This window comes from Lipotes vexillifer, unplaced genomic scaffold (assembly GCF_000442215.2).
Source record: "Lipotes vexillifer unplaced genomic scaffold, Lipotes_vexillifer_v1.1 scaffold874, whole genome shotgun sequence".
NCBI lineage: Eukaryota > Metazoa > Chordata > Mammalia > Artiodactyla > Lipotidae > Lipotes > Lipotes vexillifer.
This window is the reverse complement of record NW_006776973.1, coordinates 62,347-90,258: the sequence shown is the minus strand read 5'-3', so window position 1 is coordinate 90,258 and position 27,912 is coordinate 62,347. Positions and strand designations below refer to the sequence as shown.

Genomic DNA, 27,912 nt, shown 5'->3' with positions numbered 1-27,912 from the left:
TCAATTGACCTCACTCTCAGATGCTGGCTCTGCCCCTGTCTCTTGAGGTCGGCCCTTGTACTCGCAAGACTTTATGTGCCTCTGTAAGTATAGTAAAACTCCATTAATCTGATGTTATCATGCAAGAAGAGAAAAGTGAAGCCACCAGTTGACAAGGTGAGACTTTTTCCTGACATCATAGGTTCTTTATTTGCAAGTACAGATAATATTTGAAATGAAATAAAAACTCAGAGGCTCAAATGCATCCAGTAAATTGAAGGAGCAGTGACACATGCATCCACAAGTGAATGTAGCTGTATAAAGCCCTATCTGTTTCCCTAGGCAAAAGCACAGCAAGGGTTATAAAATATATGTCTCCTTCACATTATCAGGCAATTAAAGATAATCATATTATTCTCTTTTGCAAAGTCCGTACACTTCAATGTTGTAGCAAAAAAAATAATGCAATTATAAAGTGAGGCTAGAGAGGAATTTCTCATAAAATTTCTGTAAGTATAGTAAACAAAATTTACATCACATCTCGTGATATTCCCTTATCAATCATTAAAAAAAGATTTCCTTATGCAGGCCTGCCTTTGTATTACTTCTTCAGCTTTCCATCCTTATCATTAAACTCAGAGCTACTAAACACTATGGATTACTCAATCTAGCCCTGGCAACATATAAACAAACAGAAAACTCCTATTTGAAAGCCCTGTAGCAAAGCACAGTTAATGAGTAAACAGAAATTACTGACTTATAAGAAACACTGTCACCCAGAAGGAGAATTATCAGAATAGCTTTGTCAAGTGGGAGTAACTGTTTAATATAACTAGCCCATTTTGGAAACAGAAAGTCAATTAATTTACTTTCTCTCTCCTGCCTGTGGCCAGTCTGTCTTTCTCTCTTGTCCCTCTTTGACCTCTGGAGGTTTTTATTATTGTTTTTTCCCCATTAAGAAGTTCAGCATTCAGTCTCTTAACTTCCCTTATTTTCACATGTGTTCAGGGCCCAGATGTCACAGTTTATTCAAAATGTCAAGAATCTTTGTATGAAAATTGAGGACGTACGTTTTAAGGTACACATTCGTTATCAGAAAAGCAAACTGCAGTAGGCCACAAGTCACATTAGTTTGTCCATTTTCTGTGCTAGTTGAGAAAACTTGTGAGGAAGACTCAGAAAGGAGTTTGAATTCTGCACACAGCTTTATGTCGTCCGTAGAGATCGATGGTGTCCCCATTAGGAGTCTCACCATTTCTCTCTAGGCTGTTCTGAACGTTCATGGTCTTAGTTGTATTATATCAGGATATTTGGACAATGGGGAGAGGGGATGATGAGATGTTAAGGAAATACCCATGGCTGCATAAATTAATAAAGAGCATCAGAGAGACTTAAATCATGAAATTCTTTGATTTCTACAGTTGGATTCACTCCATTAACTGGCTTCCAGGGGCGTCCAGGACATCTGGGGGAAGTTGTTTCCGGAAAATCTGGAATCAATTTAAATGCAAGGCTATTTGGCTCTATCTGGATGTCAGGGATATGATCATCATCACTCTCTGTGGGAGGTGGTAGTGTATTAGGCATCACAGTTGCAACGAGATCTGAGTCCTGAAAGCCAGGAAAGGTATTGGCTACACTTGGCTGGGCTAGGGAAGGGAGGGGTGTTGGCCCTTCTGTCTTCTTTTGTACCTGTGCAGAAGAGGTAGTACTATCTTCATAAAAATTTGCCAAATACTCTCTTCTCCAACCATTGTGCTTTCCATTGTTTTCTCCTCTATTTTTATGTTTTGCATGGCCATGACCATGCTTATGTCCATGGGCTAGGCCATGTCCCCTTTGATGTCCATGACCCCTTTGGTGCCCATGGCCAAGATCATGACCCCTTTGGTGTCCATGGCCTTGGTCATGCTCATGTTTATGGCCATGGCCAAGGCCATGTTTTATATGCTTTCCATGGCCCCAGCCATGCCTATGAGTGGGTCCTTGCTCTTTTGCTGAATCCCGCTCTTCATCTTGTACAGGTGCCAGGAAAGTGTGGGATGGACTTACGATTGTTCCTTCTTTAGTTTTCTCCACTGGTACTGATCGGAAAGGTGAAAAACCTGGAGGCCTTTTCATCAGTGAAGTCTAAACAGGAGATATTAAGATGAATGCATTACTGTGAAAACCACACTATCAAAGAAGAAAGAAGGGACAGGGATCTGGCAATGTTATCTCAGTTTACAGTGGGTCATGTCTTTGCCAGATTTTAAGTACTATATTATAATAATAATCCAAAAAGGATGAAAATGAATAGTATTTTTCCTTTTTTGATTGATTTTATAATTTGTAGATATTGATTCTTTTTCTTAATAATACTCTAAACTAGAGAATTTTTTATTTATCTGGAAAAACTGGATGGTTAACTATATAATCTCTAGGGTACTTTCTAAGGCTATGATTCTGTAAAGCCATGGCATGTTACTTATTAGTTGATGCTATTTCTATTAGCACAATTACTGCTTTTATCCAAAAAGGCCCTACCTGGCTGTAAGAATGGAATACATAGGCAGCATATACCACAATCACTCTGTTGAATTGAAACACATTAGAATATATATGTTCATAAGCTTGAAACACAGCCTTTGTATAATGTTTGTATTAGAGTATACACATACCTACACATGGCGAAAACCTAAATGAGAACAAAGGGAGCGGAAGCAACTTGCATTGAAGATATGGATTTGTGGATTGTTTCTACCTACAATTTCACTACCTATGAGGACGTGGCAGTCGGAGGCCCTGTCTGGTGATGCAAAGAGCATGGTCTTTGAAGTCAAACAAGCCAGACCCTACTAGTTACCAGCATCTTGGTGAACAGAGTGGGCTCTGATTTGACCTAGATTTGAATCCGAGCACCACTAGCTTCACTTTCCTCATATGTAAAATAGGAATGATAAAAGCACCGGCCTCATAGAGTTGTCAGGAGGAACATAAGTGTCAGGTCCTCAGTACAGTGCCTGGGAGGGAGGAAGCACTTGAGAAAGTTATTATTCACTTTAGGACTTTAGCATCTTCGTAATTTTTAGTGTCTCAACCTTGACAGTGGGGAAAGTATTACTTACCTCCCAGGGTTCTTTTAAGAATTAAAAAAATGATGTGAACTAATGCTTCTCAAACTTGAATATGGGTATGACTCCCTTGGGGACTGTGTTAAAATGCAGCCTTTTGATTCAGGAAATGTGGAGTGGAGTATGAGACCTGCGTTTCTGCCAAGCTCCTTGGATGTGCTTCACTAAGAGAGCCTGTGGACCCATGGGGCACTGACAGTGTCTGAGAAGTGATTAAGAGGACTGCTGCTCTCCTTTCTAGTCATAAAAAAAAAGAGATCAGCACAGAAATGTGAGAGCTCTCTGCATTTTAAAAAGATAGTCCCCCAATTCACTTAAATAGTGATTCATTTTCAACCCCAAAATATGATTTTTCAGAATAAGCATAACTAACCCAAACCAACTGTAATTAGAATCATACCTGTCCAAGTGATTGACAGTTGACAGTAGGGTGAATTTTTTTCTCCCAAGGTACCACGTAAACATCAGCTTTACAGTTTAGAATTAGCTATCCACGAAAACAGAAGCCAAAAGAGAGAACAGTGTTTTTCATGAGATACATAAACAAGCATAAAACATCATATAGGTTTCCAGGGAACAAGTAAGATGGTTGCATTACTACTCACACTATGTTTATTGATCTCACAACTTTTGGTCAACTCTTCATTACTTTCCTTAGAACATGTGGTTTCCCTGGCCGTGAACACAATAGAATATTTTTTTCCAGCTACCACCTGGAAAATGAATTAGTACAACATAGGAGCTTAATTAACACTGTGTAATAAATCATATATTTTACCATAAGGGCTTTTAGGGGAGAATATTGAAATTTTAATTATACATTGACCAAATGAGAGCTACACTCAAAAAGCACAAATATTTGACAACAAAACTTTGTTTGTATGCATGTTAAAATATTTGGCTATTGGTTGGGCTCATTTCCTTTTCTAAATGGGAAAAGAAAACCAGGCTATAATTTTTATTTTTATATTTTTCTCAATTTTATTGTTTAGCAGCTGCAAAATTCACTAGTAATTCTAAGCCTCAAGTCATAATGTATAGACTCTAAGAAGAGTAGGAAGTAAAACTTAAACTTTTCCTTTAAACACAATCTTATTGTCCTGCCAAATCTTGAATCAGAGAAATACTGAGTTAGTACCACTATAGAAATTATGTGGATTAAATTATGTGAATAGGAAAATTATTTGGATTTCTAGCTTGCTTCTCTGAGTTTTTTAATATTAAGAAATTATTTTAAGCTCTAGCACTCTAGCAATATTTTTAATCATTACACAATGCTGTCTTCTGTTAACATTTGTGGCCCAATTTTTTCATTTGTTTTTTGTCTAGACAAGGCACACTTTATTTATTTAAAAAGTAAAAATCATTGTGGTTTTTTTTTTAATACACTGACTTCAACAAAATCCCAAGAACAGTTTTTTTTAAAGCCTTACAGCCTTTATATACTTGAAAAACACGCTTTATAAAATGTTTTAAAATTATATATATAAATTTAAAAGTTAGGGACTTCCTTGGTGGCGCAGTGGTTAAGAATCTGCCTGCCAGGGCAGGGGACATGGGTTTGATCCCTGATCTGGGAAGATTCCCACATGCCGTGGAGCAACTAAGCCCATGTGCCACAACTACTGAAGCCCACGTGCCTACAGCCTGTGCTCTTCAACAAGAGAAGCCACCGCAATGAGAAGTCCATGCACCTCAACGAAGACCCAACCCAACCCCCCCCCCAAAAAAAAAGTTAGTTGATGTGGCTCAATTTTCAGGCTAAGTTATTCAGTATTTCATTCTAGGATTTAAATGTGTGTGTGTGTGTGTGTGTGTGTGTGTGTGTGTGTTATGGACTGAATGTATCCCTCCCAAATGCATATATTGAAGGCCTAACCTCCAAGGTGATGGTATTAGGAGGTGGAGCCTTTGGTAGGCAGCTAGGTTTAGATAAAGTCATGATGGTGGGGCCCCCATGATGGGATTAGTGACCTTATAAGAGAGAGACTAGACCCCGTTCTCTCTCTGAAATGTGAGGACACAGTGAGAAGGCAGCCATCTGCAAGCCAAGAAGACAGTCCTCACCAGGGAAACAAACTGGCTGGTTTTTGGACTTTCCATCCTCCAGAACTGTAAGAAATAAACTGCTGTTGTTTGTCACCTAGTCTATGGTATTTTGTTATGGCCACCTAAGCAGACTAACACTGTGTGTGTGTGTGTGTGTGTGTGTGTGTGTGTGTGTGTGTGTGTTTAATATTAAGTAGCTGTCAAAAAGAATATATCACATATATCTATTGACCTGGAGGGTTGACCATTATTGAAAAAATAAAGTTATAGGGTGATAGTATAATCCCATTTTTGTAAAAGCAAATCATAACAGTCTTTCTGATCTCTTTATGTTTTTTAAAAGCATGGAGAAATTATGGTGGGAGGAAGATGAGGAGAGCAAAGAGTCACAGGAAGAGCTAAACTCCTCCTCTACATTTTCTGGCATCATTTTGCTAAGTAAGAACAGTTAAATTTTTAGGACAAATTTGATAATTAACTTTTAAAACTCCAGATATGTATAAGTTGGGCAGGAAGGTTTGAAAAGCATTTTAGAGTCTATATACTTTGGTGACCATGAATTTTGTTGCTTATTTCAGAGTATACTTTAATCCAGTTTGTTTGATTGACATTACAGTTGATCAATGTGATGTCGCCTAAGAAAGCTGACAATATATGACACAAACTGCAGCTGTTGGCTCAACACTATTCCGGGTCCAGAGGGGAGGAATAAAGTAGACCTAATAACATCTTCTGTTCGAGGGCCTCAAGATTGCATCCATATTGCCATTCTTATCAGGTGCCATTCTTATCAGAAGTCTTCCCTGTTTAAGCCCATCCTGCCCAAGTTTTGTTTTTAAGGTAGAGAACACTATGTAGCAATATAAGTTCCAAATGCATTAAAACATTTAAATTAAAGAAATAAGCTGGAAAGATATAGAAAACATTCATCAGTTCTCAGGATGATGAAGGCTTTTTGTAGGTGAAAAGCAGAGGAAGGAACCAGGAGGAAGGGAAAAATGTCTAAATTTGACTAGACAAAAATGAAAACTGATTCTCAAAAGTCACCATAAGTAAAGTAAAAAGGGTAAACTGGGAAGAATATGATGTAGCGTCAATATGACCAATATTTAGTGTTGGTCATAGAAAGCCCAACACTAAAAAACTGGATAAAGGACATGACCACATCTTTTGGAGAAGTTAAAATGGTCATTAATCCTGAAAAAAGTTTACCTTCATTAATAACCAAGGATATGTATGTTAAAAAACAATGCAACATCATTTTTAACCTTGCGTGTTGGCCAAGATGAGAAACAGCGATGACACCTGGTGCCGGCCAGGTGTGGGAAACATGCAGCTTCAATCACTGATGGTAGGAATATAATTCAGATCAAGACCATCAACCAGTGTCTTACACCCAGGGGGTGTGAATGTAGATTGGCATAATTGCAAATCACTTGGTGATTTGTCAATTTGCATCATAAGTCTTAGACATCCACGTATTCCTTGACATTTCTAGGACTTTTCAAAGGAAAAATCCTAATGTGCATACACAGATCCTTGAAGTGTGTTCATCTGTGCAGAGGCAGGGAGGGACATTGATAGCAGCGGGGACAGAGGCAGTAGGGACACAGCAAAATGAATGGTATATAACAGAAATCGCAACCATTCACATGTGCAAACGAAGGATTTAAGAAATGTTTGGTATCTGAAATATGAAACCAACCTGGAATGGACATGCACCCAAATAGGACTAAACATGCAAAGCCAAGGCAAGACTAAAATTGTAAAACAAATCTAGCAATCTGGCAAATTGGTCACTTGGAGATTGGCTATTGCAAATTCATTATGGTAAATTGATTTCCAATAATAATAAATTGGCTGCTTCCACTAAGGCTGCCTTGAGTAACAAAATTGCTCTCTTTACATGCCAAAATCAGTAAAGAGTCACCTCTTAAAAGTAAATTTGAAATTCTCGCAATATTCCAGATTAATTTGGCAAGTGAAGGGATGTCATTCCCTTTCAATTCGTAGCATAATCTATTGTGGTTCCCCTTGCACCCTTAGTGTAAACAAACACACACCCATTCTAGTGTGTTGACTAATTTACAGAAAGAACTGTGACTACCAAGACTAGTAGTTCATGCTTGAGAATGAATGGTTCTCTCCTGACAGTAACTCACTGACATGCAATATATGGTGGAGTACAAGATTGTTCCTGCATCCTTAAGAATAAAGGAATTTCACAGAAAAGCAGAAATATAGAGTGAGAAGAAAAGTTGACAAAGGAGTAGTACGGATTGGTAACTCCTTCAAGTAAGCCTAATGTGGGTCACATGTCAGTGAAATCAGGGAGAGGAGTTAGCGACCGGGACAGGAAGAAGTGCCTGAGTAGGAGAGAGATCAAGTGTCAGTTTTATTTTAATACAGTATGTTTAGGTCCTTATTTTCCCCCCCAGTTATAAAACTACTACAGGAAACAAGAAAGATGAAAATAAACAGCCCATTGTGCCATTATCTAAAAGCTACCACTATGAATAATCTGAGGTATTTGTTTCTTTTCAGTATTGTTTCCTGTACTGTTTTATTTTTGATTTTTATTTATCTATTTTTTTTAGGCTGCACAGTGTGGCATGCAGGACCTTAGTTCCCTGACCAGGGATTGAACCCGTGCCATCTGCAGTGGAAGTGTGGAATCTTAACCACTGGACCGCCAGGAAAGTCCCTAAACTTTTTAAAATAACACAGCTGAGTACAGAATGTTTATTCAATTTTATGGCCTGTTTTTTTTTTTTTAACTGAAGTAGAGCTGATTTACAGTGTTGTGTTAATTTCTGCTGTACAGCAAAATAATTCAGTTATACATATATATATATTCTTTTTCATATTCTTTTCCATTATGGTTTATCACAGGATATTGTATATAGTTCCCCGTATATGGCCTGTTTTTTCGCTGCATATTATAACATAAGCATTTTCCACATCAAGAACGCCTCACAAAGATGATTTAAAGTTGCTGGTTAATATTCCATTGTACAAATATACCAGACATTATCTGATCATGTCTATATTACTGATCATTTTTATGGTTTACTTTTTTTGCTTTTGTAGTTAGAGCTGCAGTGAATATCATTGTATTTAAAGACTCCTTCTATTTTAGATTTCTAGAAATTCAATTACTTAGCCAGAATTATAAACTTATTTTTAGTGAGATTTTCTTCGTATTGATAGATTATAAAAATCATCTTGGTTTGCTATAGGAGTTTGGTTCTACTTTGATTACTAATTTTAGCTTGTATTTAGGGAAGCCCATTTTGAGGTTCCATAAAAGGAATTGTCCATGAATACATTGGTCATAGGCTATTGGAGTTAGAAGGGATTTGGGCTCTTCTAATCCGGCCACTCATTTTACAGATGCTGTGTGAGTCTGAATGACTGCCCAGGATCACCTGGGATGCAAGTGGTGTATGCTGTGGCAGAGCTGAGTCTCCTGACCTCCAGACCAGGATACTCCTTATCCTCTATTGACAGGCATGGACAAGAGAGATGAAGCCCCAGAGGGTACATTTGTAGGAGAGAATGACACCCCAGGCAGGGAACAAATGACATGAAGATGAATGTGTGAAGAGAGCCTGGGGGACGATTGGCTGATGTGGCTGAGCGCAAGGCATGAAGTGATGTTCTAATGAGAGATGAGTGTAGAAAGGCAGAGAGTAAGTCTCGCTTTTCCTAGCCCTGAATTTTATTAATTATATATATAATCGTGGCTAATATTTATATAGCACTTTAGATTTTGAAAAGTGATTGACATACATTATCTTTTTTGACACTCACTGTAGTCCTTTATGGATAAAAGAGACAATATTTTAAATGACTTGTCCAAGATCACACACCAAGCATGCAGTGAGGTTGGGACCTGAAATTCAAGTCTACCAAATCCCATTCACCAGGTATACTGTTTCCCAATCCAGAGCCAAGATCAGTGGCAAAATTAGTAAGCAATTTGCAATAGATAATCACTATTTTTGTAGCATAATTTACAGACCTGCACTGTTGCTTTTTCCACAGTGTCAATCTTGAAATAGAAGGCTCCATTATTCTCTGCATTAAGCTTTGCGATGGAATGATCCAGAGGCTCCTCCAGCTCTGGGCTGTTGACAGGTATAGATATGGGACAGCCAGCGCAAATCCTGGTGGGTGGTTGTACAAAATCCTCCCCTGAAAGAGGCAGGTTTTATATCAGCGTGTGCACTGAAGGAGTCGTCTAGCCTAATATTGTACCTTTCCCACATGTGATCCAGCATCCATTTATAGAGGGCCACGTGGCAGCCCAAGGCCCAGCAGTGAGTGGGTGGAGGTTGCCTGTCAGACCTCCAACTTACTGTCTCTCCTCTCTTCCTCTCCTAAGAGCCAAGTGTGTTTAGGGAAACTTTCAGTCAGAAGGTGTTAGTGACAATCAATAGGCCGCACTTTTCTTAAGTTTTTGCATTTTTAATGGAAACTGTAAAAAGCAATGCTTAACGTAAAGGAATGATTTTCTAGTGGGAAAATTCTGGTGAGCAGGCAACTTCCATAATGCTTTATATTGTACAACATATACAACTATCTTCCAAATATGAGAAAAGCCAACTCTTGGTATAAGAAATACTGACTTGACCTTAAACTTGCACTATCGCCCTTTCCCCACATTATAACATGTAAGGGAAAAAAATCTTTAATTGAAAGGATTTTATTCTGAGTAGTTAAAAATGAGATACAGCTTCCCCAATTCACAATATCTGATGCAGGGACAGCTTGTATACAAGACCAGCTGACATATCTAAAGGCTAGCTTTGCCCAGAAAACATAAAATTTCCCTTCTGTCACCATATTCCCTTCTGCCACTTGCCAAGCAATCTCAGCTTCACCTGCTGCAGCACAGCAGGGCAGAGATGGGGCACAGTGTTCCTAGTAAGGTCTGTGGGTCATGTAGATTTTGTGGCATATCATGGGAACCAAAGCACAATATCTATGGAAAGATTTAGCCAGTTGTCTGGGACCAACATGAGCACCAATATGTATCATCCTGTACCTGGATAAAGGTCACATTTCTGCGAGAAGGAAGCAATTCTCAGCTGGATATCCACGTATGCTTTATCTGTACATTCACTGATATTCTGGTTTTTAAAAAGCATATAAGAGCATAAATTAAAAACGTTTTTAAGAATCTTAAAATTCTTAAGTAAAATTAAAAATAGGATGTTGACTTTGCAAATCATCACATGGAAAAAACAAAACATAGTCTATTTTCAAAAGATAGAATAATAAAAACAAAAAAAGCAAAACATAGTCTATTTTCAAAAGATAGAATAATAAACAATGAAAAAGTAGCACCAACACCAACAACAAATACATACACACAAACACACAGAAACATGAAAAAAGATGACAAGAATATCTAATGTAGAAATAATAGCCATACAAGTGAATGGGTAACATTTTCTTTTAGCAAGACAAGGACTTTCAGATTAGGTTAAAGCCAAAATCAATGCACTACATCTTCAAGAATAATAGCATTTAATAAAAAAGATAAAGAAAGATTAAATACAATGGATGCGCAAAGCCACAAGAAGCAAATATGAACAAAAAAGGAGCTAGAGCATTATTAATACTGGACAAAGTAAAATTCAAGGTAACAACTCATAAATGTAAAAGAAAGATAATTTTATTTTTATCTAAAAGCATGGAATCAAAATGCATAAAGCAGAAAACATATAGAAATAGAAATGGATAAAAATAATTGTGCTGGGAAACTCCAATATATAACTATTATACAACAGGCAAAATGTATAAAAAATAAATAAGGTCATAGAGGACTTGAATAACATAATAAAGATTTGTTGAAATGGTATTCTCATATGATACACACGATTTAAAATGATACTCTCATAAGTATGATGCAAATAATATTTCTAATTGCTTTTATACTAGGTTACAAGAAAGTCTCAATAAATTTTGCAAATTGAAAACAATACAGGCATGTTCTTTGACCTCAGCACCACATTGAAACAAAAAACCTCCATAAAAATTAATAACATAAGTTTAAACAAATAAATAACCAAAAAGTACTTGGAAAAATAAACACACTTTCCTAACTAAAACCTTCATTGATAAGAAAAATAATAAAAAACAAACTGAGAAAAACGAGAATTCCACATGTTGCCAGGGCAGCACTCAGAGTTAACTCCTGGCTTTATACACTTCCACAATTTAAAAAGAGAGGCAAAAATAATCAAAACGCCCCCAACCTCAGTGTTTATCTCAAGAAGTTAGAACAAGAAGAACAATAAACAGCCTTAGGGAAAACAAGAAGGAGGAAACAATAAAAATAAAAGCAAAGCTGGTGAATTAGAAAACAGAAAGCACTAGCATTAATAAATAAATCCAAATAATCATTCATGGGGTAAGGAAAAATAATTAAATGCATAAAAAAGGAAACCTAACAAAGTATACAGAGAAATGTAAAAATATAAGAGAATATTATGAACAAGTGTATGCTAATTTAAATCTCAAAGAAAGACACTTTTCTGGAAAACTATAAATAACCAACACTGACTTAAGAACAAGAAGAAAACTTGAATGGACCAATGACTAAAGAAGAAATGGAGAATGCTATTACTACTCTCAATTTACATCCCATTTTTTCACCTCCAAACAGCATAGATGTTTTATAGATGAATAATTTTAAAAATTAAAGAAATATATACTGTATTTCCATGCTATATAAACCATTTCTGAATACAGAAAAACTATTCAATCATTCTATAAAAGTATATTCTGGATACCAAAACCTTAAAAAATAGAATGCACACACAAACACATACCCAGAAAACTGTTACACCACTTTCACTTATAAATGTATGTGTAGACTTCTTAACTAAACTAGAAATAGAATCCAAATGCATATTGAAAGAATAATTAACACTAAACAAGTGGAGTTTAGTTTAGGAATCTAAAGATTACTATTAGGAAAGTTGTCAAAACAGCATAGATTAAATTAGAAAAATATGATATTGCAATACATATTCTAAAGCATTTGCTAAATTCAACACCAATTCCTTATTTAAAAACAAAACAAAACTCTTTAAAGAGGAGGAATGTAAGGATGTTTCCTTAACATGAGGAAGAATATCTACCGGGATCCCACAGCAATATTATACGTAACGACAAAATTCTAGAGGCTTTCTCAATAAAATCAGGAATAAAACATGAATTTGTGTGATCACCACTATTTCAAACAATATCTCTGAAAATTTGGGTCAATTCATTGAGACATGAAACAAAAAAATAAACATTGGAAAAGAGGAGATAGTATTATTTGCATAAAGTATTATTATAGATCTAGAACAATCAAAAGAATCAATGAAAAGACATTAGAGTTAATCAGAGAGTTCAGTAACGTTTCTGGATATAAGGTAAGCTAATCAAAATGTATACATTTGTACCTGGTGGCGGGTGGCGCAGTGGTTGAGAGTCCGCCTGCCGATGCAGGGGACACGGGTTCATGCCCCGGTCTGGGAAGATCCCACATGCCGCGGAGCGGCTTGGCCCGTGAGCCATGGCCGCTGGGCCTGCGCGTCCGGAGCCTGTGCTCCACAACGGGAACGCGACCAAAAAAAAAAAAAAAAAAAAGTATACATTTGTATATAACAATAACTTGTTTAAAAGAGAATGAAAGGAAAAGGGAAAAAAAAGGATTTAATTCCTAATAACAATAACCAAAAACAACAAAACAAAACCTAGTAATAACTTTAGTGAGCACTGTTCTGAATATATTTAAGAAAATCACACAACTTTAGAAATATAAAATAAAACTTGACTACATTGAGATGTATACCAAGTTCTTTTTTTTTTTTTTGCGGTACGCGGGCCTCTCACTGTTGTGGCCTCTCCCGTTGTGGAGCACAGGCTCCGGACGCGCAGGCTCAGTGGCCATGGCTCACGGGCCCAGCCGCTCCGCGGCATGTGGGATCTTCCCGGACCGGGGCACGACCCCGCGTCCCCTGCATAGGCAGGAGGACTCTCAACCACTGCACCACCAGGGAAGCCCGTATACCAAGTTCTTGATTAAAAAGACTAAATTTAGTACATATGCCAATTCTTCAAATTAATTTAGAAATGTAATGCAATTCCAATCTATGTGACAGTGTAAGTTTTTCTTCCAAACCTCTTCTAAGATTGGTTTTAAAAATACAAACACTAGAAATAATAAAACATGTATTCAAACTTACTATGAAGCTATGGCTGTTAAAATACGGTAGTGTTGGTACAAAAACAGAGAACAGATTTTTTGTAAGAAATTATTACGGGATAAAGTTTGTTGCAAATTTTGTGGAAGGAAAGACTGTTAAGGTATCTGGTTATTCTCTTGAAAAAATCAAGTTAGATACCTCACAAGATACATCAAAATTAATTCCATATAGTTTCAAAAGCTATATTGAAAAATACTGACCATAGACAAACTAGAAAAAAAAAACATATATAGTGACTGCTGAGCAAGTTGTAGAAAGATTCAAAAGAAAAATATTGATAGATTTGGTCACCTATAAACAAAAACTATTTGTAAGTCAGAAATACCATAATGAAAACTAAAAAGTAAATAAATGAGAAAATATGACAAAACACTGATACCTTTAATATATAAATACTATTTCTAAGTCATTAAGATTTATCCCAAAAGGAAATGGGCAAAGGATATAAAAGACAATTCATAAATTCAACCCATAAATTTCTAATGAATGTATGAAAATATAATGCTTAAATAAATGCATATTAACTATGTTGTTGATTGAGAAAATAAAAACTAAAAATGTTTTTGTCTATGAATTTAGCTGAGTTAAAAAAATACTGAATTCTATCAAGGGTAAACATTGCTGATGGAATGCAAATTGGTGCATTTAGCAGTTAACCTATAAATATATCAAGAGTTTTAAGAGCTTTCATACAATTTTACACTATGTGTATAGCCAGGACTTTATTCTGAGAAAAACAATGCCAAACAGAAATAGCTTTATTCTAAAAGATGTTTGGTGAGTTATTAATTATAATAAAAATGGAAACAACCCATCTTCTTGGTGGGTTTTGAACAAATGACCAAAAATAGGAAAGTAATTTAAAAAATAATCTATGGTATCTTCACTAGGATATTAAAAGTTATTTTAAAAGTTTATCAAGAGTTCTAATGACATAGAAGAATTCTTAGGTGAAAAAAATGTAGCATGTAAAATAATTACAACTACAAAAAGACAAAAAAGAAAATCACTCAAAATTGCCCATATTCCCCACCAAAAAAGACAAGAGGGAAATACATTCAGATAACTTTGGGTGTTTGGGTATGTGGTGCCACATTATTTTTTTTTTCTTTGTTTCTGCATTGTCTTGAAGCTTTCTATAAATGTATATTTCCAATAAAGGAACACACATATAAGAAATGTACCCCAATAAAGATGTTAAAAAAAAGTCATGTTTTTTAAAGATACAGGGAATACCACACTTATACTACCTTAATTTTGGATGGGGCGAAGGATGCTGGAGATAGCTCAGAAGTTCTCAGTATTATTAGCACATTTGGTTTACCTGAGAAACTTTTAGATCATCTGACTCCAGGGACTCACCTCAGACCAATTAAATCAGAATGTCTGGTATGGTACTGGCACAAAAACAGAAATATAGATCAATGGAACAGGATAGAAAGCCCAGAGATAAACCCACGCACATATGGTCACCTTATCTTTAATAAAGGAGGCAAGAATGTACAATGGAGAAAAGACAGCCTCTTCAATAAGTGGTGCTGGGAAAACTGGACAGCTACATGGAAAAGAATGAAATTAGAACACTCCCTAACACCATACACAAAAATAAACTCAAAATGGATTAAAGACCTAAAAGTAAGGCCAGACACTATAAAACTCTTAAAGGAAAACATAGGCAGAACACTCTATGACATACGTCACAGCAAGATCTTTTTTGACCCACCCCCTAGAGTAATGGAAATAAAAACAAAAATAAACAAATGGAACCTAATGAAACTTAAAAGCTTTTGCACAGCAAAGGAAACCATAAACAAGACGAAAAAATAACCCTCAAATGGGAGAAAATATTTGCAAATGAAGCAACTGACAAAGGATTAATCTCTAAAATTTATAAGCAGCTTATGCAGCTCAATATCAAAAAAAACAAACAACCCAATCCAAAAATGGGCAGAAGACCTAAATAGACATTTCTCCAAAGAAGGTATACAGATTGCCAACAAACACACGAAAGAATACTCAACATCATTAATCATTAGAGAAATGAAAATCAAAACTACAACGTGATATCATCTCACAGCTGTCAGAATGGCCATCATCAAAAAACCTACAAACAATAAATGCTGGAGAGGGTGTGGAGAAAAGGGAACCCTCATACACTGTTGGTGGGAATGTAAATTGATACAGCCACTATGGAGAACAGTATGGAGGTTTCTTAAAAAACTAAAAACAGAACTACCATATGACCCAGCAATCCCACAACTGGGCAAATACCCTGAGAAAACCATAATTCAAAAAGAGTCATGTACCACAACGTTCACTGCAGCTCTATTTACAATAGCCAGGACATGGAAGCAACCTAAGTGTCCATCGACAGATGAATGGATAAAGAAGATGTGGCACATATATATGATGGAATATTACTCAGCCATAAAAAGAAACGAAATTGAGTTATTTGTAGTGAGGTGGATGGACCTAGATTCTGTCATACAGAGTGAAGTAAGTCAGAAAGAGAAAAACAAATACCGTATGCTAACACATATATATGGAATCTAAGGGGAAAAAATGGTCATGAAGAACCTAGGGGCAATACAGGAATAAAGACGCAGACCTACTAGAGAATGGACTTGAGGACATGGGGAAGGGGAAAGGTAAGCTAGGACAAAGTGAGAGTGTGGCATGGACTTATATATACTACCAAATGTAAAATAGATAGCTAGTGGGAAGCAGTCTCATAGCACAGGGAGATCAGCTCGGTGCTTTGTGACCACCTAGAGGGGTGGGATAGGGAGGGTGGGAGGGAGGGAGCCGCAAGAGGGAAGAGATACGGGAACATATGTATATGTATAACTGATTCACTTTGTTATAAAGCAGAAACTAACACACCATTGTAAAGCAATTATACTCCAATAAAGATGTTTAAATAAAAAGACTTAAATGTTCAGTATGTACACTGTTGGATGCTGCAACTAAAAAAAAAAAAAAAATCAGGATGTCTGGGGGAGTGATCTGGGAATAGGTGTTTTTTAAATCTAGGCTAGTGCTTCTAAGGTACAACATGCCCTGAGAACTATGTAGGAAAACCCTTAAATCAGTGCTTTCCAAACTTTAATGTGCAGATGAACCACCTGAGAACCTTGTTAATATGCAGATTCTGATTCAGTAGCTATGGGTGGAGTTGAGATTCTACTTTGCTAAGAAGCTCCCTGGTGATGCTAATGCTGCTGGTCCATGGACCACACTTTGAATAGCAAGGGCTTAAATCTTACCAATTGTGGGCAAAATATTTCATTTATATTTCATGTCCTTTAATTACTGTAACAACTCTGTGATATAGGTGCTATCATTCTTCACGATTTTACAAATGAGGAAGTGAAGGCTCAGAAAAGTTATACCAAATCTGATTGGCTTTGTGACTCCAACCAGCCTTTGCAACTCTCTGTGTTGCAAAGAGAAAATTTAACTGGGGGTTTATAAACAGATGCACCAAGATTAAAGCTAGATAACATTTAGGCCTGTATAACCTCAAGTGGCTAAGCATAAAAACAGAAGATGTTAATAGATGCTTAAAAGGCCAGAATCAACTCAACCTGACAAAATTAAATATGTGTGTTTAGAGGGGTTCCTCTCTCTCTCTCTTTCTCTTTTATACTATTTTTTAAGATTCTGGCAAAATATATATAATATAAAATTTGCCATCATAACCATTTTTAAGTGTATAATTCAGGGCCATTTATTACATTCACAGTGCTGTGCAACCACCTCTACTATCTATTTCCAATAGTTTTCATCACCCCAAACACAAATTCTGCAACCATTAAGCAAAAACTCCCCGTTCTCCCTCTTCCCAGCCCCTGGTAAACTCTAACCTACTTTTTGTCTCTATGAATTTGTGTATGTTGGATAATTCATATAAGTGAAATCATATACTGGTTGTCCTTTTGTGTCTGGCTTATTTCACTTAACATTTTCAAGGTTCATACATGTTGTAGCATATATCAGAATTCCATTCCTTTCTATGGCTAAAGAATTGTTATATACATGTCACATTGTGTTTATGCATTCCTCTATCGATGAGCATTTGGGTTGTTTTCCACCTCTGGCTATTGTGAATAATGCTGCAATGAATATTGGCATATAAGTATCTTTTTGAGTCCCTGTTTTAAATTCTTTGGGGTATATATCTAGGAGTATAATTGCTAGGTCATATGGTAATTCTACATTTAACTTTTTGAGGAACTGCCATACTGTTCTCCACAATGGCTGCATGATTTTACATTTCCATCAGCAATGTACAAAAGTTCCAATTTTTCCACATTCTCCCCAATACTTGGTATTTTACAATTTTTTAAAATTACAGCTATCCTCTAGGTTTGAAGCAGCATCTCATTTGTGGTCTATATTTACATTCCCCCTGATGGCTAATGATGTTGAGTATTTTTCATGTGCTTTTTGACCATTCATATGACTTCTTGAGAGAAATGTCTATTTAAGCTGTTTGCCCATTTAAAAATTTTGTTGTTGCACTGTGGAAGTTTTTTATATATTCTACATGTTAAGCCCTTTTCAGATATATGATTTGCATATATTTTCTCCCATTCTGTGGATTGTCTTTTCACTCTCTTAATAGTGTCCTTTTTACTTATTTCCCCCCCATTTATGAAACAAACACATGCTTGATTAGAAACATTGGGAAGTATTGAAGAGTTTCAAAAAGTATAAAAAATCAGAAAAAAACAGCCATAGTTCCAACTGAAAGTTAACCATATTTTATACTTTGGCATATTTGTTTTTCATCACTTTTTATATTTACATCTACTTTATGTACCTGAGTAAATCCGTATGTGTAATTTTGTACCGTGCTTTTTTTGTTTTTTACTTAACATACAGTAACCATTTTACTGGGTCACTAAAGTCTCTGCAAACATAATTTGAATGGCTGCACATATTCTACTGTATGGATATACTGTAATTTGCTTAACCATATTCCATATGTTGAAAATATGTTATTTTTAATATTTTCCTGTTAATAAAAAGTCAAAATTAACATCTTGCTGCCTGGATTTCTCATTTTCTTCCCATATAATGGACTTTGAGAAGTAGAATGACTAGGTCAGCGGTCCTCAACCTTTCTGGCACTGGGGACCGATTTCGTGGAAGACAAGTTTTCCACAGATGATAAGGGGTGGTGGGGTGGGGGAGATGATTCAGGCAGTAACTCAAGCGATGGGGAGCGATGGGGAGCGGTGGGGAGTGATGGGGAGCCGTGGGGAGCCATGGGGAGCCATGGGGAGTGGTGGGGAGCAGTGAGGAGCGATGGGGAGCGATGGGGAGCAACGGGGAGTGATGGGGAGCCATGGGGAGCTATGGGGAGCAGTGGGGAGTGGTGGGGAGCCATGGGGAGCGGTGGGGAGCGATGGGGAGTGGTGGGGAGCGAAGGGGAGCGGTGGGGAGCGTCAGATGAAGCTTCGCTCACTCGCCTGCAGCTCCCCTCCTGCTGTGTGGCCCGGTTCCTAATAGGCTTCAAACCGGTACTGGTCCACGGCCCAGGGGTTGGAGACCCCTGGACTAGATGAAGGGACTTGCAGCCACCCCTTGCTTAAAGCACAGCCTTCTGCTAACATGCAAATAGCCCTGGGAAGGTCATCATGCCTTATCATCTTAACATGCACTAACTCCTGCCACCTTGAGATGCTCTCTTTTAGCATAATTTTGGTTCAGGTAATAAGATATCATCCTGGAAAGGGCCACTAAGGGAGAGAGATGCAGGATGTACTTATTAAAGATAAAAGTAGGGGAGGGAAGGTGAAAGAACAAGCAGAGACAAGTTGGAAGTGAAGGACTGTCCTGGGTAGAGCTTGGGAGCCTTGTAAGGACATTGAGCTCACGGGGAGGAAAGGAGACAGGAAAGCGTGAAGACATGAAAAGACAAACTTGACCATGGCATCATTTTGTCTCAGGCTATTCCTAGCCTCTGGTTATATCTGTAAGTGCTCACTGCCAGATGTACAGACTCTGACCAGCTGGGTAAGCAGCTTGACCAATGACGTAAACTGTAGAGTCTCAAGTGAAAGTGAATGTGAGCTGCGTATGTCATCAAAAATTTTAGTGACTGAGACTTCCTCCACAGCTCAGAGTTCCCACACCTGTAAATACTGGACACAAAAGGCTAAGAACTTTATGATTCGATTTTTGCCTACTTACACCATTTGCAAGGGGCTTGCAGTCTGGAGTTAAGAATAGAAAATTCTCCTTGGAACAATTAGTCTGCACAATTGAGTAAGTAATTTCATAGTTCCATCCAGCCACCACCTGAAACGATTTTGGATTGAATATTTAAAGGGCAGTTTAAACATAATTCACAATGTTAGGAGGAGCTTAGAATACTGCCTGACATTTCATAAGTGCTCAAAAATACAAACTATTATTATTACTAGGCAAAAGTCAGTACTGAATAAATATTGAGCACATTATGACTCTCACACCCTTCAACACAACACACACACACACAGCTACACATCTGAAAATGAAAAGCAATTTATAGATGGAGTTACTGTATTTCCTTAAGTAAGACCTAGCAATATTTCCTCTGCCAAGCAACAGGAAAAAAATGATCTGTTGAATTTTGTAAAATATTAATAATGCTTTTCTAGATGGATAAAGAAAACTTTGGAGCTGGAGTGGCCTTGACCAGTAGGTCCTTAGGTTCCCAGACTGCCAGACAGTAAGACTTCTCCTGCTTTATCTGGGGTGGGTCCCACCCTGATAGCTGGATACGGACAGAACTGAGGAGAGCATGCATCTTGCATGAAGGCAAGTCGGAAGGTCAATTAAAAGGAGGAAATGTTACTGACCAAAGTGGGTCCCTCATAATTAGAGGCTGAAATCCAAGGGGCCCAGTCAGCTGTCAGTAAACTCTTCGTGAACTGAGGCAACAGAAAGACCAGATTTACAAGTATTTGCTTTTTTCTCTGCTGAAATGGAAACCATAATTTAGAGGGTACCCAGAAAGCTTTGCCAACTTTTTTAGGTACAATTTAATATTGGGGGGCCATGTTTGCCTCATAATAGTTAGGTGATGAGAGAGTCTTCTTAAAACCCTAAGGCCAGAATGACTTTTCCATTTTACCATCTCTAGGAGAACATGCAATGCTGACCACCCATTCATTAAAAACAAATCTCCCAGGAAGGGGGTCTGATTAGGCTCCCTTTCCCCATTTACATACTGCAGTGTCCAAATCATTGTGCCTGAAGAGAAAGCCTTTGCCTCCTGAGCTAGTCGTATGAGAACATGAAAGAGTTCCTCACCACCACCTGTGGAATCATATGTTTTCCTCGGCCAAAGGTTTATTTTAGGTAATGAAACCCTAAACCATAAAGATCTAACAAATTTTAACAATACTATGACATGGGAAAAATTAAAGAACAAACCTGTCTTTGGGCCCTTTTTACTTCTTTAAGATCAAAGAGGTGGGGGTGATCGGTGTTGTTGTTAAAGTGTTGAATGGCATGTCTCAGTACAGGTTCCAAGTCGGGGCTTTCGGTTGATATGGGGTGCAGGCAGCCAAGGCAGTCGTACTGGGCTGTCACCACAGGGCCCTCGGCTTGACAAAGAGCAAGCAAAAGGGCAGTGTTAACAAGCAAGACCTGCATTCACATACATTGCCCTAAATAAGTCAGATAATTTGGAAGGCCCTGATAAGCAAACTTTCCAGTAAGTCCTAGTATGCACTGGAAAAAGAGAACACAACACTGAATGATAGGGAAGACCTATCATTCACTTAGGGACATCTTATATGCATCGTATTGGGCATAATTATTTTAAATTTATTTTAAAGTCATTTTAAATTACAGAAGTGATACACGAATTTATCCTCATAAAATTAAAACATTACAGATGCATTTTTATTTCTTTTTCAGTGTTAACCAAAGCTCCTTGAAGCCGGGAGCAGGATGTAATACATCTTGTATCAATTCAATCCAACAAACATGTATTTCGCACCTGCTGTAACATGCCCTGTGTTGAGAGCATGGCTGCGTGGATGCATTAATTCGTTAGTAATGGTCACTGCCATGAAGGAGTCGGGGAAAGTCAAGGGGGAGAGACCGAACTGGAGATGGATGACTTCAATATAATTCAGCAAGAGATTGGAAAGGCAGGAGCCCAGAGTGAGCCCAGGGAAGCCTTTCCTGAGGAGAACAGGCAGAGCTAAGAAGGGTGAAGAGCAGTCAAGGTCAACCTCTCAAAACAAGGTGTGAGGCCTGAGGAGAAGTGGGGGACGGCTCCCGAGAAAGAAGGATGAGGCAGGGACCGTGTAGTACACACATCTTAACCAGAGCTTATAGCAGGAGGCAGGGAGGGGTGGTCTGAAGTGTGAGCAGTCTGAAAAGAGGCCTCTGCTGTGGAGTCTGGGCTGTGCTCTGTAGGCGGGGATTCCTAACTATTTTCCTGAGTCATAGGCTCCTTTGATGACCCTAATGTAAGCTATGGCGCCCTCTCCTGGAAGATGCACATACTCACAACCTTCTCCACTTCGGGGCATTCCTAGACCCTCTGAGGTGAATTAAGAATGGTCCCCTGTTTGTGACCGCCTGGAGGGGTGGGATAGGGAGGGTGGGAGGGAGGGAGACGCAAGAGGGAAGAGATATGGGAACATATGTATATGTATAACTGATTCACTTTGTTATAAAGCAGAAACTAACACACCATTGTAAAGCAATTATACCCCAATAAAGATGTTAAAAAAAAAAAATGGTCCCCTGTAAGAATGGGGAGCCACCAAATGGGTTTTAATAAAATGATGTAAAATATTTTAAAAAGGAGAGAGTCTGTGTTAAATCACCACTGTTCATGACACACAGCCCTGACTCCCTGGTCAGTAGCAGTACATGTGGCAAAAAGGGGAAGAAATGAAGGAGTCCTGGGCCCCTTGGCCCCTGGGCTCTCACAGCCCGAGGATGTAAGATCCCCCAGTCAGCAGTTCAACACAACCCCCCTTGCAACTTGTTTCTCGTCATTCTCTCCATAAGTTTGTGTCAGGAAATGACATACTGTGTGAATATTCATAGCTTTCCCCCCTCCTTTCCTTGTAGAAGTTAGGTTGAATCAGGGTAATGGGCAAAGTTAAAAAACTAGAGGGAAATAAATAAATAAATACTGTTGAAATAATATTTACATTTTTTTCCGAGAAAAATATACAGACCCTTTGAATAAAATTGTTTCTAAGATGGTTTCTGTTAAAAAAAAAAAAAAACTAGAGGGGATGACATGGGAAAGATGAGAGGATTACTGATGGGAAAACAAAACAAAAAAAAGATGAACACAGGAGGTGAAAGGGAGAGATGGAGAAAAGCCCAGAGGCTGGTTTGCCTGACCTCAGTGGAAGCTCCCACCGGTGTAGGGGAAGCGATGAAGCAGCCTTTGAGGGTGAGACGAGCAGGGAAAGATGCAAACTCAGTTTTTCTGGGTGACAATGATTTTCCACCCTGCCTCAACATTTCCAGAGAGATTTTTAAATTAAAATGTTTCAAATTTTGAACTCTGAAACATATCTGGCCAAAAAGATTTCAGATAAGAGATTGTGGACCTAGCACTGATTTCTGAAGGTGTGGCAAAGAGTTTTTTCTCTCATGGAACATAACGTGCTCTGCTCTGGATAATGTTAAATTACGAGATAGAGTTCTTAAACCAAATAATAAAAAGCTACCCCTATCAAAAGATTTTAATTACTTGTGATTTCTGTTTTGGACTATTTTTCTTTGAATGCAACTTCTTGCAGGAATGGAAACTCAAGGGATATAGTTTTTGTGGGTACCATATAGAGGATTAAGGCTGGAAGAGAAGGACCACTACTACAGTGGGGTTCAATAGCATGGCTGAGGATGCTGTTCTGGAGCTTAGGTACAAAAACGCTATCTTGCAGAAGGCCAGTTCCAGGATGGATTCTGTGACTGACTTCACCCAGACATGCCCATCCTTCTGTATGTGGCATCTCTGCCACAAGAGGGAAGGAGCTAACAGTGGTCATCTGTTGATAAGTTTCTCCATACTTAGATTCTAAAGGAATATCGTTTATGGAGGGTCTATTCCACCAACTCTGCTAACTGCTAGCTGTGGGGTCTTGGGCAAGATATTTGACTGCTGTGGGCCTGTTTCCTCATCTGTGAACTGGGGATATTAACATTTGCCCCGTAGAGTTGTTCTGAGGAATAGGTATGTTAATACACATGAAGTGATTAGAACTGTGGCTGGTAATAAGGGCTCAATAAATGTTAGCTATTATTACCTTTACCTTGACTATCATTAATACATTATTATGATTACATCTTCAGGTGTATCATCTAGTTTCACTCTAAACAATTGTGCAAAGTGGGAATTACTGTGATCTCCTCTTATAGGTAAGGAAAAGGAAAGCCAAGAAGGTGAGAGCTTTGAAAGATTCCAGGCCAGATCTGACCTCAAAGCCTGTGCTACTCTCACTCTAGGACGCTGCCTACAGTTGAAGCCAGTTCTGTGTCTTCTCATCCTTTTGCACACACCTAATACAACGCTGCTCTTGAGGAAGAGAATCAGGATAGCACCGAGGGGCGTGAGCCCGGCCCCACCTCAGGACTCTGCCTCTCCACCCCCTCCAGCGCCCCCGCAAGGCTGCAAGTGGTATTGCCACTGTTGCCCTCCGGGAAAGAGGGGTCTTTGGTGCCACACAGAAGAGGTTCATTATTCCCCAGGGCAGCACCACCAGGCACAGCAGCTACCTGGAGTAATCTGGCAGGACTGGGTAGCCACGGAGAACTTCATATTCCCCCTCTTCGCCACCGTCGCTGTGCATTCCCCTGTAGCCTAAGAAGAAGAAAGGATTAAAAAAAAGATTCATCTTAATCTTTCAGATGAAAGCCACCTAGTACTATTGCTAAATATGGCTTTCCTTTTTAAAACCTTGTCAAGGGCTTCCCTGGTGGCGCAGTGGTTGAGAGTCCACCTGTCGGTGCAGGCGACGCGGGTTCGTGCCCCGGTCCGGGAAGATCCCACATGCCGCGGAGCGGCTGGGCCCGTGAGCCATGGCCGCTGAGCCTGCGCGTCCGGAGCCTGTGCTCCACAACGGGAGAGGCCACAGCAGTGAGAAGCCCGCATACCGCAAAACAAAACAAACAAACAAAAAAACACAACCTTGTCAAGATTTTTTTTTTTCTAGCATAGTTTTGAGACACAAGAATGAATGTTTTGCAGGCTAATCATTATTTTATACAAGCCACTGATATTCGTGAAATATTGGAGGAAAGGCAGTTTAAATGGCGGGGTTTTAGAGTATGAACCTTTGTTGTTGTTTTTTTTTTTTGCGGTACGCGGGCCTCTCACTGTTGTGGCCTCTCCCGTTGCGGAGCGCAGGCTCCGGACGCGCAGGCTCAGCGGCCACGGCTCACGGGCCCAGCCGCTCCGCGGCATGTGGGATCTTCCGGGAGCGGGGCACGAACCCGCGTCCCCCGCATCGGCAGGCGGACTCTCAACCACTGCGCCACCAGGGAAGCCCTGAATCTTTGTTTTGAGCCCCAGAGATATTTCTGTTTCATCAAGATGCACACAGTGCCTGAGAACCAGCCTGCTAAACTGTCCTCTTGATTTACCTTTCAGTTTCAGTGTTCAAACTGCATACAGGAAGCCAGGGTTTTGACATTGAAGAGGTGGCTCCCTGGACTGGGAGGAGAGTGGCTTGCTTCCTCGCAGGAACCATCACAATCTCCCTCAATTACGGCCCAGCAAGAAGCTGTGCTGTGCCAGGGCAGGGTAGGCGTTAGGTTAAGACAGCCCTTGGTAAACTTGGCCGAGAAAACTGGAGGCTCAGAAACTATCAACACACTCACAGCTTGTGCAGAGTCATGGTAGTCACAATCCTGCCAGGTTTTGTCACTTTGAACAGGACAGTTGCCCTCCTTGATTTGGTACTTGAAGGAATAAAACGTGTCAGGATCATCCTGAAAAAAAGCAACCAAAGATATGTACGGTTCATCTAACTGACCCAACAGCAAATCATTTGAGTGGGATCTGGTGCAGTTATATTTGACCTTGATTTGATTCAATGAAGGCAAAAACATTTATTAAAAATATTGAAAGTTTATAAACATTTACTTGGAGGAATGTTCATAATATACTATTTACAAGTATATATATATTTAAATTACAAAGTAGATCCATAGTTTTAGCCCATTTTTGTGGAAACCAATTTATATGTAAATATATATATAATTTTTTTTTTTAAGTCTGGAAAGTTACGCAGCAAAGCTGTTAAAATGTGTGTCAGTGGTGGGAGTACAGTTCTCTTTCACTTTCTTCTTTCAACAAACATTCCTGAATTGTCTATTTTTTTGAACAAACATATTATTTTTACAGTTAGAAAACAAACCAGAAGCCTTTTTTTCATTAAAAAATAAAGTAACAGTTATCTGGATAGTGGGAATAATTATGGGTAATTTTAGTATTTTTATTGGCATTGTTTTGTTTTCTATCTAGTATAGCATGACATGAAATAAATTAAACTTTTAAAGTATAAAGGTGCTGACTTAGATGAGCCTTCAGATGCAACGTCCTGGTGTGTCAGAACAGCAAGGGACCTCAGAGGGGATGTTGTCCATCTCCTCAGTTTGCAGGTGAGAGAAAGGAGGCCCCCGGTAGATGGCATATGCCTTAGGCAGCCTCCCCACCTTGGAAAGGCAGAGCCAGCTCCGGATGGCAGGTCTCCTGACTCACCAGGCAGTGCTCTCTTCACAGTGTTTGCATTTGGGAGATGATGGAATCAGACAAGATAGACTCCAAGGTTCCTTCCAGGTCTCAGATTTTAATAAAATCTAAGTGGTCATGGTACAGGCAGTCCCCACACAGCAAGGTAGAGATAAAGAGTGATTCTATGGACATTTTAGAATAAAAAAACACATTTGCCATGGATGTCTGCCAATAAAGACTACAACCATACTAGAGAACACTAGGACTCACAGGACTGCACAAGTTTGTGAAACAGGAAGGCCGGACTTTCAGAAAACAAACAAACAAAAACATATCTACTGGGCTTTTTCCTTTTTCCTTATCATATCAAATACCTGGGGTTTTTTTCCACCAAAGTAATCAATTGCTTAACTATCACGGAAACACAATGTTTTATAGTGAAATTCACTTAAACAAACTATTGAAAAGATTTGTAATTCTTGAAGTCACATACCCTGTCAGGGTTTGTCTCCATCCTGAGTGCATAGATCATTGATTTTTAAAAAGTGCTAAAAATCAAGTAGAACATGGCTGCTACCTTGATGCATTCAGCCATATGGACTTCATGGTAGGTATTTTGTCCAATGCAGTTGAACCAAGTTAATCTCATTTCTGACTCCTCTTAGACAAATCTTCCCTTTCCCCTAGCTTAATTGAGGTATAATTGACAAATAAAAATTGTATATATTTAAGGTGTACAATCTGATGAATTGATACACATGTATATTGTGCAATGATTACCACAAACAAGCTAATTGACACACCCATCACCTCACATACTTATATTTTTGTGGTGAGAATACTTAAGATCTAGACTTTCAACAAATTTCAAGTGTACAATAAAGTATTATTCGCTATAATCACCACACTCTACATTAGATCCCCAGGACCTATTCATCATATAACTGAAAGTTTGCACCCTTTGACCAGCGTCTCCCCATTTCCTCCACCTCCCAGTCCCTGGTAATTGCCATTCTACTTTCTGTGTCTGTGAGTCTGAACTTTTAGACTCCACACATAAGTGAGATCATATCATACTTGCTAGACGTACCCCTTTAAGAACCCGCTTCCCACCTGAGGTCTGGAGGTCTTCATATTTTTGTCTAGGACTGGTCACCCAGTAAATCCTCCTGCTGCAGCCTGACCAGAGTTCCTGGATTCTCCCACTCTGCACAGTCCCTTTAAAATTTCTCCATCTACCTTTGTTTCATTTCACCCTAGGATATGCTGCTCTGATCACCCAGGAGGAGTCATACCTTTCCCTTCACCCCCAGGCCAGAGAATGGTGTTGGTCTTTTCTAAGAGCTGTAAGCTTCCCTTCGATTATCAGTTCTTTGGTGATTGGGGTGCGTGTGTGTGAACGCTCATGAGGCCCGGGCTCCAAATGACAGCACAAATCCCCAGTGACCTCAAGGTTAAACACAGCTCACTCACCGTCCTGATGACCTCAGTTATGCGGTACAATACAAATTGGTTGCCACTTTTGTTTCCACTGTTATATTTCTTCAGAGCAGTGTCCACAGCTTGAAATACATCCTGGTCGTTGCAGTCGATTTCTTGCGAGGACTCTTGGGTTAAACTTGGTAGCAGCCTGGAGCAAAGAAAAAGGATGGTGATTAATTTCATGATTTAAGTCTCTCTCTGGGAGTTTCACCAAGAATTGGGAGCCAATTAAGATGCTGATTTTAACTATCTTCAGCCTCTATCTCCTCTGGGCTCTCCTCTCGCTGATGCTTCAGTTCTGGGGGCC

At 38.8% G+C, this 27,912-nt stretch overlaps 1 protein-coding gene across 2 annotated transcripts in view; it reads right to left on the bottom strand.

Annotated features, from left to right (window-relative positions):
* Positions 1 to 27,912, bottom strand: part of KNG1 (kininogen 1) — a 27,945-nt gene continuing 33 nt past the window's right edge. Inside the window, exons 1-10 of one of the 2 annotated variants that reach the window (XM_007450739.1) lie at positions 27,597 to 27,788; positions 25,268 to 25,378; positions 24,164 to 24,248; positions 20,840 to 21,012; positions 10,192 to 10,276; positions 9,166 to 9,338; positions 3,698 to 3,805; positions 3,493 to 3,579; positions 2,032 to 2,109; positions 1 to 81 (exon numbers count right to left, since the gene is read on the bottom strand). In XM_007450739.1, coding sequence (XP_007450801.1) covers positions 1 to 81; positions 2,032 to 2,109; positions 3,493 to 3,579; positions 3,698 to 3,805; positions 9,166 to 9,338; positions 10,192 to 10,276; positions 20,840 to 21,012; positions 24,164 to 24,248; positions 25,268 to 25,378; positions 27,597 to 27,788 — 1,173 coding nt within the window. Of the gene's footprint in view, positions 82 to 163; positions 2,110 to 3,492; positions 3,580 to 3,697; positions 3,806 to 9,165; positions 9,339 to 10,191; positions 10,277 to 19,612; positions 19,721 to 20,839; positions 21,013 to 24,163; positions 24,249 to 25,267; positions 25,379 to 27,596 lie in introns of those variants that run through there. The other variant, XM_007450738.1, reaches the window with a different exon arrangement.